At 45.3% G+C, this 13,572-nt stretch overlaps 1 protein-coding gene and 1 pseudogene across 2 annotated transcripts in view; both read right to left on the bottom strand.

The window, feature by feature from the left end:
* Positions 1-4,686: 4,686 nt before the first annotated feature.
* Positions 4,687-5,024, bottom strand: LOC131420965 (large ribosomal subunit protein eL36-like; annotated as a pseudogene).
* Positions 5,025-9,491: 4,467 nt separating this feature from the next.
* GLB1 (galactosidase beta 1) overlaps positions 9,492-13,572 on the bottom strand; it is a 94,608-nt gene continuing 90,527 nt past the window's right edge. For both annotated transcript variants that reach the window (XM_058554586.1, XM_058554578.1), the window contains exon 16: positions 9,492-10,077. In XM_058554586.1, the coding sequence (XP_058410569.1) occupies positions 9,820-10,077 (258 nt within the window). In that variant the 3' untranslated portion in view covers positions 9,492-9,819. The remainder of the gene's footprint in view (positions 10,078-13,572) is intronic.

Raw genomic sequence — 13,572 nt, forward strand, 5'->3', positions numbered from 1 at the left:
CTTTTACTCATCCTTCAGGTCTCAGTTTAGATATCTGTAGCAGATGCTGATAATGCCTGCCCAAATCTCCTTTAGGGACTGGTGTACCAAGTCTTCAGCTTCTGTGAGCATTGGCTGCTAACAGCTCACAGATGCCCTCTTCTCTTGTTTTTGGCACCTCCCCACCATTGCACCATAGCACAACTAGTTCCTCCTCCCCTTCAGTGGCAGCCTGCAGCCAACGGCTGGCTGACGTGGGGGCAGTATAAGAGACTGGCCCCCTTGACTCAAGGTGAGACCAACTTTGTGGTGCAGTTAATATGTGTGAGTTTCTCTGGAAAGCCCAAGCTGACCTACTGACTGACCTCATACACATGAATGAGCCAAGCCAACATCAGCAGAGCCTGGTCCAGACCAGAAGAACTGCCCAGCAGAATTGTAAATTAAATAAACAGTGGTTAAGTGTGCGTGCTCTGCTGCTGGCGGCCCAGGCTCGGGTCCCGGGCGCGCACCGACGCACCGCTTCTCCGGCCATGCTGAGGCCGCGTCCCACATACAGCAACTAGAGGGATGTGCAGCTATGACATACAACTATCTACTGTGGCTTTGGGGGGAAAAAATAAATAAATAAAATCTTTAAAAATAAATAAATAAATAAATAAATAAATAAATAAACAGTTGTTTTAAGTTGAACATGGTCTCCTTGTTTATCTTTATTCCCGTGCCCCATCTTCTTCCCTCATTCCCTTTTTCCTTAGCGTAGCTCCTCTATAAACCACATGCACCCAAATCCTTGTCTTAGGTTCTGCTATAAGACAGACTGCCTGGGCCTGGACTGTAAACCCATCCTGTGTTGCTCTACCACTTGTACTATCCTGGCCTGGGTGCCCATGAGACTCCATTGAAACTGTATACTTACCTGTCCTACTAACTATAAACCTCTTGAAGCCATGGGCCATGTTTTTATTATTGTTATTGGTAGTAGTAGCTCTATAATTTTAAAAAAAGAGATTGAGAGAGGCGGTTGTAAAGTGTTTATCATTTTATCCTCAATGCCTGGTATGTATTAGGTACTCCCTAGTAGTTGAAATGAATGAATGATTGAAGGTTGTCCTGGATTTAACAAAGAGATACAAGCTATAAGCACTTTTGTAGATTAATACCATTTCCATGAAGAATGGATCTTGGAGAATTTTCCAGTGCAAAGACCAAGGACTTAAGTGATAAGATCTCTGAAATGAAGAAGGGGAAATTCCCATGTATAAAAACATGGGAGCAGAAAATGGCAGAATTTTATTACCAAGAGAAAGAGGAGCAGTTGAGATCAAGATGATGTTGAAGGGTCCTGCTCAGTGAGGAGGCGCTGAAAGTTTGGTTCACTCCTGCTGTATGGTATTCACATTCTACATATGTTACCACCTAGGTAACGTGGGCACTGCTTTTTTATACCAGAGTGAAGAAGAGTTGGTTATTCTCAAAAGCATCGCTCTATTTGAATACCTGAGATGGCTGGTATTAGCTCCCCAGCTATTAAAAGGCAAAATTTTGGTGTTCAGATGGAACACTGGAAAAAAATCAGATGATTATCTCAGTTTCCTTTCTTCCTATCTTCCAGCTCTATCCTCCTGAATAATCAGAATTCCATCTTTAATCAGGTTGGCTTCAGTAGAGCTTGTAATGAGACTCATATGAATCTGTAATGACCTCAGGACAGGGCCTGGAAGATGTATCCAATAAATACCTGCCTATTATCAGCTTATCAGGCAATCACAGAATTTTTTAACAGAAAGATAGACAAAACTAGTCCTCTACCCAACTGTCTTCCATCTAGCTCTCTTTCTTGTAGATATTTAGTACTGCAAAAATCCCATCTAATGGAGAGACTTGGCATTTAGATTCTAGGGAATCTCAATTTTAGAGTACCAAACTAGGAAAAACTCTTCAAGGTCACTGGGGGGCTCTGGGAGCAGCCCAAAGACCTCTGATCCACTGCAAATTAACTTTTCAATGTGGTTTCTCGAGTACATTACCATATTTGTTCTTTGCATATGTATGTTGGTGTCTACCAACCATGGCAGAGAGTGGACACATGGGCCCAGTCACCCACAAGGAAATGTGAAGTTCTTATCATCCCAAGAACTTGAGTTGATGTCAATCTGCAGTGTTCCTCCACCCACTCCCCATCTCCTCAGCCCCTGTCACCTCAAGGAAGAGCTCCCTCCAGAGAAAATCTATGAGTTGCCATTTGACTGCTCAACTACAATTCCATGTAATGTCTCTCTGCCCACTTCTTTCAAAGAAATCCACTGCTCACACAACTTCTCAGCTAAGATCCTGGGGAATTAGCTGAATGTCAAAGAACAAGTCAAAGCAGAAGAGAGGCTGGGTTCTACAACAGTGGGTTTTGTCGGGGAGGAAGGCCCGGTCTTGGGAGCAAGCTATATTCCAGTGTGGAGGATTCCTTGCTTCCTGACCTGTGTCCACAGGAGTTCCACATAATACATGCCATTCTGCTCACCATATACACACACAAGAATCATTCACCAAAACCCGGGGCCACAGCTCTCACACCTGGCCTAACGGCAAGCCAGGCAGTGTGGCTGAAATATTATTCCTCTGTGTTTTGAGTTTTCTCAAATGGATACAAAATTCTCTCCTTGCAGCCCAATCAATCAAGGCAATCTGCCTATGGGAAAAGAGTGTGGGATTTGGAGGCAAGAGACTTGAGTCTCATCTTGGCCCTCCCAAATTTTGAGTAAATCACAATCTTTCCATCCTCTCAATTTTCCTAAACTGCAAATTCAGCTGCACATCGCCTGCACCATTTCTACAAAAGAGATACTATATACAAAATAAAACATTAAAAGTACTTTATAAATATTATTATTAACTACTATCAAAGTTTAAGACATAAACCAAGAAAAGTCAGAAGATAAAAGATGTGTGAAAATAATAAATTGTTCAGGACACTATAATCTCATTGGAGAGAGCTCTGATCCCTGCATCTCTCTTCAGCCTCCTCTCTCTTCACTCCAAACTCCAGTCAGATTAAGCTACTTGTCATCAGTTTCTGGAATTCTCTATTGTCTTTCTAGACCCTGGATCTTTGCAGATGCTGCTTCCCTCCCTGAAGTGTCTTCTGCTCTCTTCATTTCTACTTTTTCTCCTTATTCTCCCTCTGGCTCAACTCCAGGAAGCTTACTTTGACCAATCTCCAAGATTAGATCCAGCATACTCACAGTACTCTGGTCTTGTCCCTGGCATTGTCTTCCCTACACAATATCACATCGTCTACACATCTGTGTGCTCCCTGAAGGGTCAGAAATGTGTCCTGCTCAGTAGTGTGGGGTTCAGAGTAAGTATTGAATAAAAATTTATCGAGTAAATGAAAAAAACCCACTCTAGTAATTAAAAGGTGAAGAACACACATCACTCTAAAAACGATAAGACCTGAAACCCGGGGGTTTCCTCACTGGCACTTCTTGGGACACTTCATGACTTCAAAGGCCGTGGAAAAGAGGACAGGTGAGCCACAACAGCCAAAGCGCTCTGGGAAAAAGATCCCATCCAGGGTAAAAATTAGTAAAGATTAAAAGCAAAAATTTGTGCAAATTAAAGCAAAGTTGAAGTAAATTGGACAGACTGCACCTCTTGCTCAGCAATATAAATCCAAAGACTTTACCAAAGATAATAAAGAAGGAAACCAGACAGAACGTTAAGTGCAGTGCCCACTACCTCACATGGCCATATACTCTGGCTGGTTGGTGGTTCACATAGTAGATTTCTAGTCTGCGTTCAGAGTCGCAATTCCCCTTTAGTTAATACCTGGCTGGACCACCAGGGGCCAGCTAATCTGCAAAAGAGACAAAGGAATCCAATTCATTAAACACAAGCTAAATGTACCTGTTGTGGACCAAGCACAGGGCTTTGTCAGTGGGGCCTTTGAGCAAGGATGATTAGGACCCAATTCACACTAACTGGGTTCTTAAGTGGAACGGACAGAAATATACTAAACCTACTGTTCTACAACACAGCACTGTGTGTACCGTGAAGGTTTTCAAAAATGGCCATAAATTCTTTGTCTTTCCTCCCATCAAGGGCTGGGGTCTATATTCCCTCCCCTTGAATCTGGGTGTACTGTGACTGCTTTGACCAGTAGAGTATAGTGGAAGTGACAATATGTGACTTCTGAGTCTAGGTCTTAAAGCGCCGTGGAGCTTCCGTCTTATTCTGTTGGAATGCTTACTCTCCAGAGCTCACTTCTGGAACATGCCCTCAGAATCCGGCTACCACATGGAAGAAGCCAGAACCACGTGGAAAGGCCATGTGTAGATGCCTTGGTTGACAGTCCCAGCTGAGCTCAGACTTCAAGTCATCCCAGCCCAAAGCCAGACATGTGAGAGAAGGAAGCTCAGATGTTTTCCAGTACCTAGCAAAGGCCCCAGGTGTCACGGAACAAAGACAGGCTGTCCTGTTGTGTCTGTCTAAATTCCTGATCCGTAGAATCATGTGCATTACAAAACAGTTGTTTTTGCCGCTTAAGAAAACTTATTGAAGTAGTTTGATATACAACAACAGACAACAACCAAAAGAGTATACAATGATGAGAAATGCTCTTTGGGCTAGGAATTCACTATGTGGGTCCTGGAAAGTTGCTTAAATTTTTTTTTCTGTAAAGGTTTTAATGTGCACACAATGGGAGGGAGCTCAGCCCTTCTTGGAAGCCTTGGCAGCTTTCCTCATGGTGGCAGGGATGTTGCTTAGCTCCTCTTGCTTCCTCTAAAGGCTCTTGCTTCCTCTGTGGATCTGTGGCCTCACACTTTTCTTCCTGAACTTGAGGACCTGCTTGTCCATGGAGACCTTGAGCAGCTCCATGGAACATCGTTCATACGGGGCAAAGTCACACACCTCTGGGATCAAGTCCCGCACGGACTTGGTGTGCTTGGTGAGGGGCCTGCCTGATGGCTGTGCCTTGGCTTGCTCATGTTCTTGATCACCACGTGGCCCTTGTTAAGACCCACAGTCATGGGGTAGCACAGAGCCATGGCTGCTGCTCTCCTATGGTGGTAGGGCCATACTTAACTTTTGAGAATCCCCCACAATGTCAGGTTAATTCTGGAGGGTCTTGACAGAGATGCACCTTCACCCTTTCCGTGGAACTCCCCGGCCAGGTCTGCTTCCATGTTTTATACTAGACTGTCTCCTTCACCTTTGCATCCTTCAGCCAAGCATGGTGGCTGCTCAGGAGAACCAAGTTGTAGAACTGAACACAAAGGGATGCAGGGAAAGGATGGCGTATTCTGGGTGGCATTTCTTCCTCCCTTGTCCCTCATGTTTCCAGATGATCGCTTACCAGCTTCTGTGGAAGAATGTCACAGGAAAGAACCAAACTAGCATTCAGTAAGCACTTACTACATGGTGCTTTTATGATTACTGCATTTGAGTTTAAAACCCCATGAGGTGGGGACTACACTCAGGAGATGAGGAAATTGAGGCTTATAAGTCAATCATGCTTGAGATCATGCTTTGTTTGTTTGTTTGTTTGTTTGTTTTTGTGAGGAAGATCAGCCCTGAGCTAACATCCATGCTAATCCTCCTCTTTTTTTGCTGAGGAAGACCGGCTCTGAGCTATCATCTATTGCCAATCCTCCTCCTTTTTTTTCCCCAAAGCCCCAGTAGATAGTTGTATGTCATAGTTGCACATCCTTCTAGTTGGTGTATGTGGGATGCTGCGTCAGCATGGCTGGAGATGTGGTGTGTCGGTGCGTGCCCGGGATCCGAACCTGGGCTGCCACTAGCAGAGCGGGGGCACTTAACCGCTAAGCCACAGGGCCGGCCGGAGATAATGCTGAGGGTAAGTGAGGGAGCAGGAGCATGAACTGTGTTTCTGTCCTAGAGCCTGCCCTTTTTCTTTTCTTTTTTTTTAATTAATTAATTTATTTATTTTTCCCCCAAAGCCCCAGTAGATAGTTGTATGTCATAGCTGCACATCCTTCCAGTTGCTGTATGTGGGACGCGGCCTCAGCATGGCCGGAGAAGCAGTGCGTCCCTGCGCGCCCGGATCCGAACCCGGGCCGCCAGCAGCGGAGCGCGCGCACTTAACTGCTAAGCCACAGGCCGGCCCGAGCCTGCCCTTTTTCACCCGCGGTGACAATGCTGCTGGCTTGGGAGTTCAGAGGCCCGAAGCTTGTGGGAGGTTTCCTCACATGTGGGAAAGCCCCATGGTGTGCAAGTGGAGCAACTGTCTGGCGGGGAATCAGTTCAGAATCTTCACTGGGCATTTACAGACAACCAGATGGCTGCTGAGAGCCCACTTAACAAACCTCAGGGCCAGAAGGCTGGAGGGCAAGGCACAACCTGGAAAGTAACACTCAGTCAGACCAAGAGCAGGGGCCGGGCTTAAACCCAGAACCACCTCACTCCAATTTTCTGGACATTGACTGGACTTTCCTCACAGCCCATGGGCTACTGGTCCACACTAGCTGTCTGTTCTACCACAGACCAGACAAAATCCCTCACACTGACTAAAAAAGTGATTTCAGAAAATGACTTTTTTTTTCTCATAAGGCAAGAAACAAAGACCACACAAGATCATTTCCTATTTGTGTCATCTGACAGAAGACACATTGCTTGTTGGGGAAACAATGAAAAAACCCAAACTCAGATGAGCACCCAACAATTTCATTCTGAATAAACTCAATTTGCTGAGAAACAAAGACTGACAGACTGACAGAGACATAAAGAGAGACACACTAAAAGAGGCAGGGCAGGGAAAGAGAGAGAGGGCAGAAGGGGCGCTAACTCCGGAATGGAGAGGGCTCTGCTGAGTGTAACTCTGCCTCTTCTTCATCCCTCGCTAGCCTCAAGAAAGATGTTCTGAAATTGTTTGGCAGTTTCTTAAAAAGTTAAACATACATTTACCATATGACTAACAATTCCACTCCTAGGTAATCGTACATGGATGTTCAGATCAGCATTACTCATAACAGCCCCAAACTGGAAACAATTCAAATGCTCATCAACTGACAAATGGATAGACAAAATGTAGTATGTCCACACAATGGAATACTCCTCAGCAATAAAAAGGAGCAAATTCCTGAACACGCGACAACATGGAAGATCCTCAACCACATTATGCTAAATGAGAGAAGTCAGATGCAGAAGAGTAAATATTGTGATCCCAGTTACATGAAATTCCTATAAAAAGTAAAACTATAGAGACAGAAAACAGATTTGTGGTTGCCTTGTGTGGAGTAGGAATAAAGACTTCTTGCAAATAGGCATGAAAGAAATTTCTGGGGTGAAGGAAATGTTCTAAAACTGGATTGTGGTGATGGCTGCACAACTGTATAAATTTAGTAAAATTCGTCAAACTGTACCTTAATATGGGTGAATTTTATGGTATGTAAATTACACTATAACAAAGCTGTTTAAAACATGTTCTTCATGTCCTATAAATCTGGGGTACACCTAAATCAAGGGTACAAAGCAAAGGCCAGGATGTTCATCAGAAGGATCTCTGAGAATACAGTAATATTCCAAGACCGTCAGTGTTATGGTTGGGTTAGCACAGGCCTGTTCAGAAAGTCCTGGAATATTAAAAATCAGCTTAAAGATAAATTTAATATAAAAGGTTTACATAGCAGGCAATAAAGGTATTGCCCTTATTATTTTCAGAGTTAGCATCCATACACAGAGTTAAGAATTCAGGAGTGACTGAAGGCACATTGTATTTTAAGAATGACACAGTAGAAGGTAAAATGTACGCCCCTCACAGAGGGGCGTATAGAGTTGGATGGGTTGTGAGTGGAGTCCAGGGTGGTACTATTTATGTATTAAGAGCCTGTCTTCCAGAACATGACATCCTGGAAAAGGAATGTCATAGTGCTGTAGAAGGAGGAGAACCCCAAAGGATTCCCCAAATGATTCCCTCAAACTAACGAGACAAAACACTCTGGCTTTAGATGGAGAGAGACCAGGTCAGAATCCAACTTTGCCTCTCACTAAAGCTTTAAATGTTGTCATCTCTAAAAGGGGCTTACCGCTGCCTACCTTAGAGTGTGGTTCTGAAGATCTTATGAGAGAATGGAAGGGAAGTGTACACTCCAGCGAGGTGATCCCACTTCACTGCCTGACCCTTCTGCAGGCTCCATGCTGGTCTCCGAGACACGGGGGATGCTGTTCCCCAACACACATAATGCTTTAAAAGGAATTATCTCACACTGCTTTCCAAAGCTTATCACTAGGCACAGTTCTTAAGTGTCACTTTATGTTTTTAGAAACTTAGTAGTAGAAGAAAGAATAATGAAATGAGGCTGTGGGTCCACAGAGAACCTCCTTCACCCTGTGGTATGCCCAAACATCAAATGATGCAGAACATCTAGAAAAAGATGTTATGGAAAACAGTCTTAAATAAAGTTCTAGTCTCAGTTTGTCTCAATTCATATATGCCTCTTGCAGCTGGCTCAACCAGAGTTTAAAAACTCCCTGTCAAATCCCAGATATTCATTATTGATGTCTATGAGACAGGGAAAAATACACTACCATGAAAATATGTTGTAGATTAGCATCAAAAATCCTCTTTCTCCTTTAAAAAAATTTACATCTTCTCTGTAAAGCACTTAAAATACGAGTAAGCAAAAAAGCAAAAGTAATTCTCAAACACTTACCACCCAGATATGATCGTATTAACATTTTTGTTTATTTTGTTCCAATCCTTTTCTATGCAAACGTAAGCATGTATTGATATACTATGTATGCGATGTGTGCCTGGACGCTGAAGCCAGACTACCTGGGTTCAAACCCTGTCTCTACCATTTACAGCTGTGTGATCTGGAAAATTGGAGAACACGATAGTACATTCCTCAGGGTTCTTGTGAGGGATGAGTGAATTAAATATATAATATCCTTAGAACTGGGCATGGTATAGGACAAGTCTTCAACAAATAAGAGCTACTTCCCCAGCCAGGACATGCATACTATGCAATGCCATGTCCCTGTATATCCGTGTACAAACACAGCACGTGCGCTCATGTGTATGTGTGTCTACCGACATGTGTACAGGTCTGTGTTGAGTGTGTAGCTATGTGCAGTTTTTATGTCTAAACACACAAAATGGGATCAAACTTAAGGTACTCTGCTTTTTCAATACAACATACCATGAAAGTGTTTTCATATAAATAAATAGATCTACACCACCATTTTAGTGGCTACATAGTATCCTACTGTACAGATGTACCTCACTATGTACACTCTCCAACTGTTGATCATTCAGGTTGTCTGCATAATCATTTTGAGTCCTACTTATGGGCTATATAGCAAATATCATAGAAATTCAAAAGGAAGTCAAATAAGAATCAGAAAAGCAGTAGTCCACTAGATCAAACCACGGCTATTTTCCATTCCTTTGAACTTCAAGTTAGTGAAGTGGCTTATTCAGCCCACTCAAGTCTAGTTATGATTTAAATCAGAACCTATAATTTAATACCTGTTCCACATTAAAAACAGTAACATCATTTGAATACAAATTTTATTTAATAAAGAGACAGCATGATTCTTCCAATGTAAAAATCAGAAACACCTTGAAAGCTTCCACTCCAACTCTGCAGACACGTCAGTGCATTACTGTGCTACCACCCACCACACATCGACGGTGGCTCCTGACGGTGGCAGGTCGGGCACTGCGAGGCTGCAGGGAAACTCAGGTGAAAACACATGTGCTAAATTTATTTTCCAATTGAACTCTTCAGTGAATGTTGGCATTACAAGGGGGATATGCGAGGTCTGTGCAAGGCTAAAACCCCAAAGGGTTACAGCCTTTAGTTATCTGACATAGTCCAGTCATGAGTCTTGATTCACAGAGACGTGTGGAGGGAGTCGACTGTAGGTCTGAGATGCACCGATAACCGGCCTGTCCATGAACTGCACGGTGCACAGTTCTAGGCCATTGTCACCACAGGGCGCATGCTCCAGTTCCAGTACTGTGACGGTGTTCGGGGCCGATGTCATCAGGATGTGCTGTGGCACAAACAAGGTCATCTGGGGGCCCTGTGCTGGCCAATAGCGACCGAGGTTAAAGCCATTAATCCACACCTGACCCTGGAGAGAGAGAGAATGAGAAAACCATCAACCACAGCTGCAGTGACAACCCTGAGGAGTGCGAGAGCCTTGATGCACAGGGGCCAGCAGAGGCGGAGGCAGGAAACGCCCCCATCAGGGCGCTCTCCGGCCACAGACAACGCCTGAGAAGCAGGCCCACGTCGGTCTTGCTTCCAGCATCCCGCTGAGATGACTGGCCAAGCTGGGCAGGGGCTGGGTGGAGAAATAACAAAAAGTTGCTCTAAATACCCATTCCTCCTTCAGGAAAATACACGTTTAGTCCCTCTGCCTGGCGTCAGCAGCCACACACGTCAGTACTGGAGAACACTAGGGCAGTTTCCCCAAGTTTCTGAATTTCGTCTTGGGTCCCGGAGGACCGCTTGTCTCCATGTACGAGCCCCTCCCTGACTCCTCTGTACACAGGGGAGAATTGCCAAGCTGCCTCCTCAGGAAGAGGAGCTTTCCTTCTTTGCTCTCCCCTCCGAGAGGGTCTTGGCCATGCTGTCTGCGTGCATAGGATGAGCCCAGGCCTGCAGCCTGGGTGCACACAGGTCCTGGGAGCCCTCCCCAAACAATCCCTCAAGAAGGATGTGGGGGTTGGGGGAGGGAAAGACAGGGGCCCACCCAGTTGCGTGTCTATGTTACTGCTGTGTTTTTAACAGTTTTCACACCAGCATCAGAGTGAGGGTGGGGACTCCATGCTTGCTTCAAGGAGCACAGGTGATCCCACAAGCTGCAAAGACACTTTCTGTCAGTAGGAGAAGTTGCTTCCCTACAAAAGTCAGAGTGGAGGACAAACCCCTACAGAACAGGGCCCACGACCGGGCGTGTCTGCGCAGCCTTTCTGCATGTGCTAGGATTTGCTCATAGGATAAGACTTAACAGTTGGCTGAATAGATGGAACATTCTATTACCAAGAAAGGGGGGAAGGAGGGCAATCACACACACACACAGACACGAGAGAGAACGTGGAGAGCAAGAGAGAGAAAGAGAAAATACAGGAGAGGAAAGAAGGAAGGAATAAAGGGAGAAGGCGGGGGAGGAAGAAGGAAAGAAATTGCTACCCACAGTGGCTCAAATATACTGGGGCACACCTGGAGGAGGCCCACCATGGCCATGAGTGCGGAGCCCTGATTGCCAGCACGCTCCACGACACAGCTGCTGTCGCTCATCCTACACCTACTTAGTTGCTTACCTCTGGGTATTTCTCAGCCTCCAGGAGTCCCCTTTATTCCGGCTCCCTCTGAATTTCCTACCTGAGTTCAATTCTCAGTCCTGCCACTTACTGGCTGTCTGATCTTGGGTAGGTCCCAACTCCCACCAGTAACTGGGGACAGGGATGACAGAAGGGAGCAGTGCATGCATGTCTAGGGGTCAGCACAGTGCCTGGCCATGGAGAAGTGCTCTGTGAATGGTAGTAATCCTCACACTCCTCAAATAAAAAGACCTTGGCATTCACAGGTCTGCAAAAGGAGGCCAGTGATTAAAAAACACCTGTCTGTTGGATTAAGTCATTTAGAAAAAGGATGACAGTTTCACAGTTCTCAGAACTATTTTACTCTTGTTTTTACCACGGGATATGCTATCTCGATCCATCCTAAAAGGTATATACGATGATAGCTTTACCAGGTTTTTATCAGTTTAAAATCTGCCGGTGCCTTGTTTTCGCAGTATTAGAGAACGGCAGCACTTGACTCCTGCGGTCGAGGGGGAAGATGGTGCCAAGGTGGGTGAGTGAGAGGGCTCTGTGAGCAGCACACACACAATGCCTGTGCGACATGGGCTGCACACTGTGTCCCAACCAAGGCCAAGCCAACTCCTGACCAGTGGCAAAGTGTGTAACACTGAGGTTTGGTCCCTTCTCACACCTAAAATTCCATTCGTAAGTATCCAAGAGACTGTGCCTCATATCCCTTGTGCTGAATCAGGCATGTCCACCTGGAAAGCTGGGAACCGTTTCCCTGAATCCCCTTCACCAGAGGGTTCTGGGTTAGAGTTGGCCAAAAGAGAACCTTGTTTGTGATTGGGAAGGTGGAAGGGAAGAAGCGGCCATTGTTCTTGGGGGATTATTTTGGTTGAACACAGGACTGATAGAACCAGGGGTGCCTGTGGGTTCAGCTCGCCCTTGGTCTCCTCCGTTCCAGGTCCAGCTGTCTTCCTAAATGCTGCCCTGCTGACCAACAGTGCTGTAGCCTCACCAGGTGACAGTCCCAAAGATCTCCCTGTGAGCTCCTCAAAGCACAACGTGGGTAGAGGGACTTGCTTCTGAGATTCCCCTGGGGTTCCGACTTGACCAGCTGGGGAGGGCTGAGTAGTGTTCCTGCCTTTGATCTCTGACCCCTCTTCCACATTCTGCTTTCCCAGCTCCTCCCACAATTGTGCAAGGTCTAACTCCTGCCAATGCATACTCACAATGGCTCCACTTCCCAGACTACACTGTGACTGATGGATACAACCACAAATTGTCGCTCCTAGTTGCTGACCAAAGTTGATGTTATTTTTCTCCTAATCACTTCCTTAATTCTGGACACTGCATGATCTGTTCTAGGTATTCTTTTCTCCCCCAAATTATCACCTGTGGCCCATTTTGAGCCTTTAGCTCCCATATGAACTCTGCCTCCTGGCTCACCCAAATGACTCTCCAATATGTAATTGTGCCTTGCACATTCTCTCTAACTTTCCCCAAACACAGGATTACATCTTCTTCGGCCTTGGTTAATTCTCCAAACCTATGAATTTCTTCAGGACAAAATTTTCCTCCACTCTCAGCTCCTAACAGAATGGGCATTAAATGAAGTTTACGGTGGTTTGGTTGCCCTTCAAGAGAGAGGAATGAAGAATTTGGAAAGAACAGGTCATATAGGCACATAGCTCTGAGGCAACGCTGTCCAACAGAACTTTCTGCAACGATGGAACGTTCTGCGCTGTATAATAGCCGCTAGCCACATGTGGCTATTGAACACCGGAAATGTGGCTAATGCAAAGGAGGAATCGAATTTTCACTTTTAATTAATTTAAATGTGAATGTAAATAGCCACATGTGGCTAGTGGCTGCTATACTGGACAACACAGTTGACGTTGGTGAAATGTAATTCCGTTATCAGACCACAATCTCTCTGCTTCTCTCCACTCTCACAGCCAGTCTTCTAGATTAAGTTATAATCAATGCTGTCTTAGATTACTGCAGCCTCCTCACAGGTCTCTCGACTTCCTGTTAACTCTAGAACCCAGACTCCACACAGCAGCAAAATGAAAATCAGATGATTTTTATGCGTTTCTGCTTCTAACCTCCCTCCCATGGCCCACAGATCCATATCTTCTTCCTCTCTGCCCTGTCTCCACCACTCTCCCCCTTGCTCACTCGACTCCCCGCCGGACCTTTCCCCATTACTTTAACACACCAAGCTCATCTCACCTGCACATTAACTATTCCCCAGGCCTGAAAGACTGTTCTCCCAGACCTGAAGCTTTCTGATCACTCAGGTCTCAACTCCA

Source organism: Diceros bicornis, chromosome 2 (genome assembly GCF_020826845.1).
Source record: "Diceros bicornis minor isolate mBicDic1 chromosome 2, mDicBic1.mat.cur, whole genome shotgun sequence".
Classification (NCBI taxonomy): Eukaryota; Metazoa; Chordata; class Mammalia; order Perissodactyla; family Rhinocerotidae; genus Diceros; species Diceros bicornis.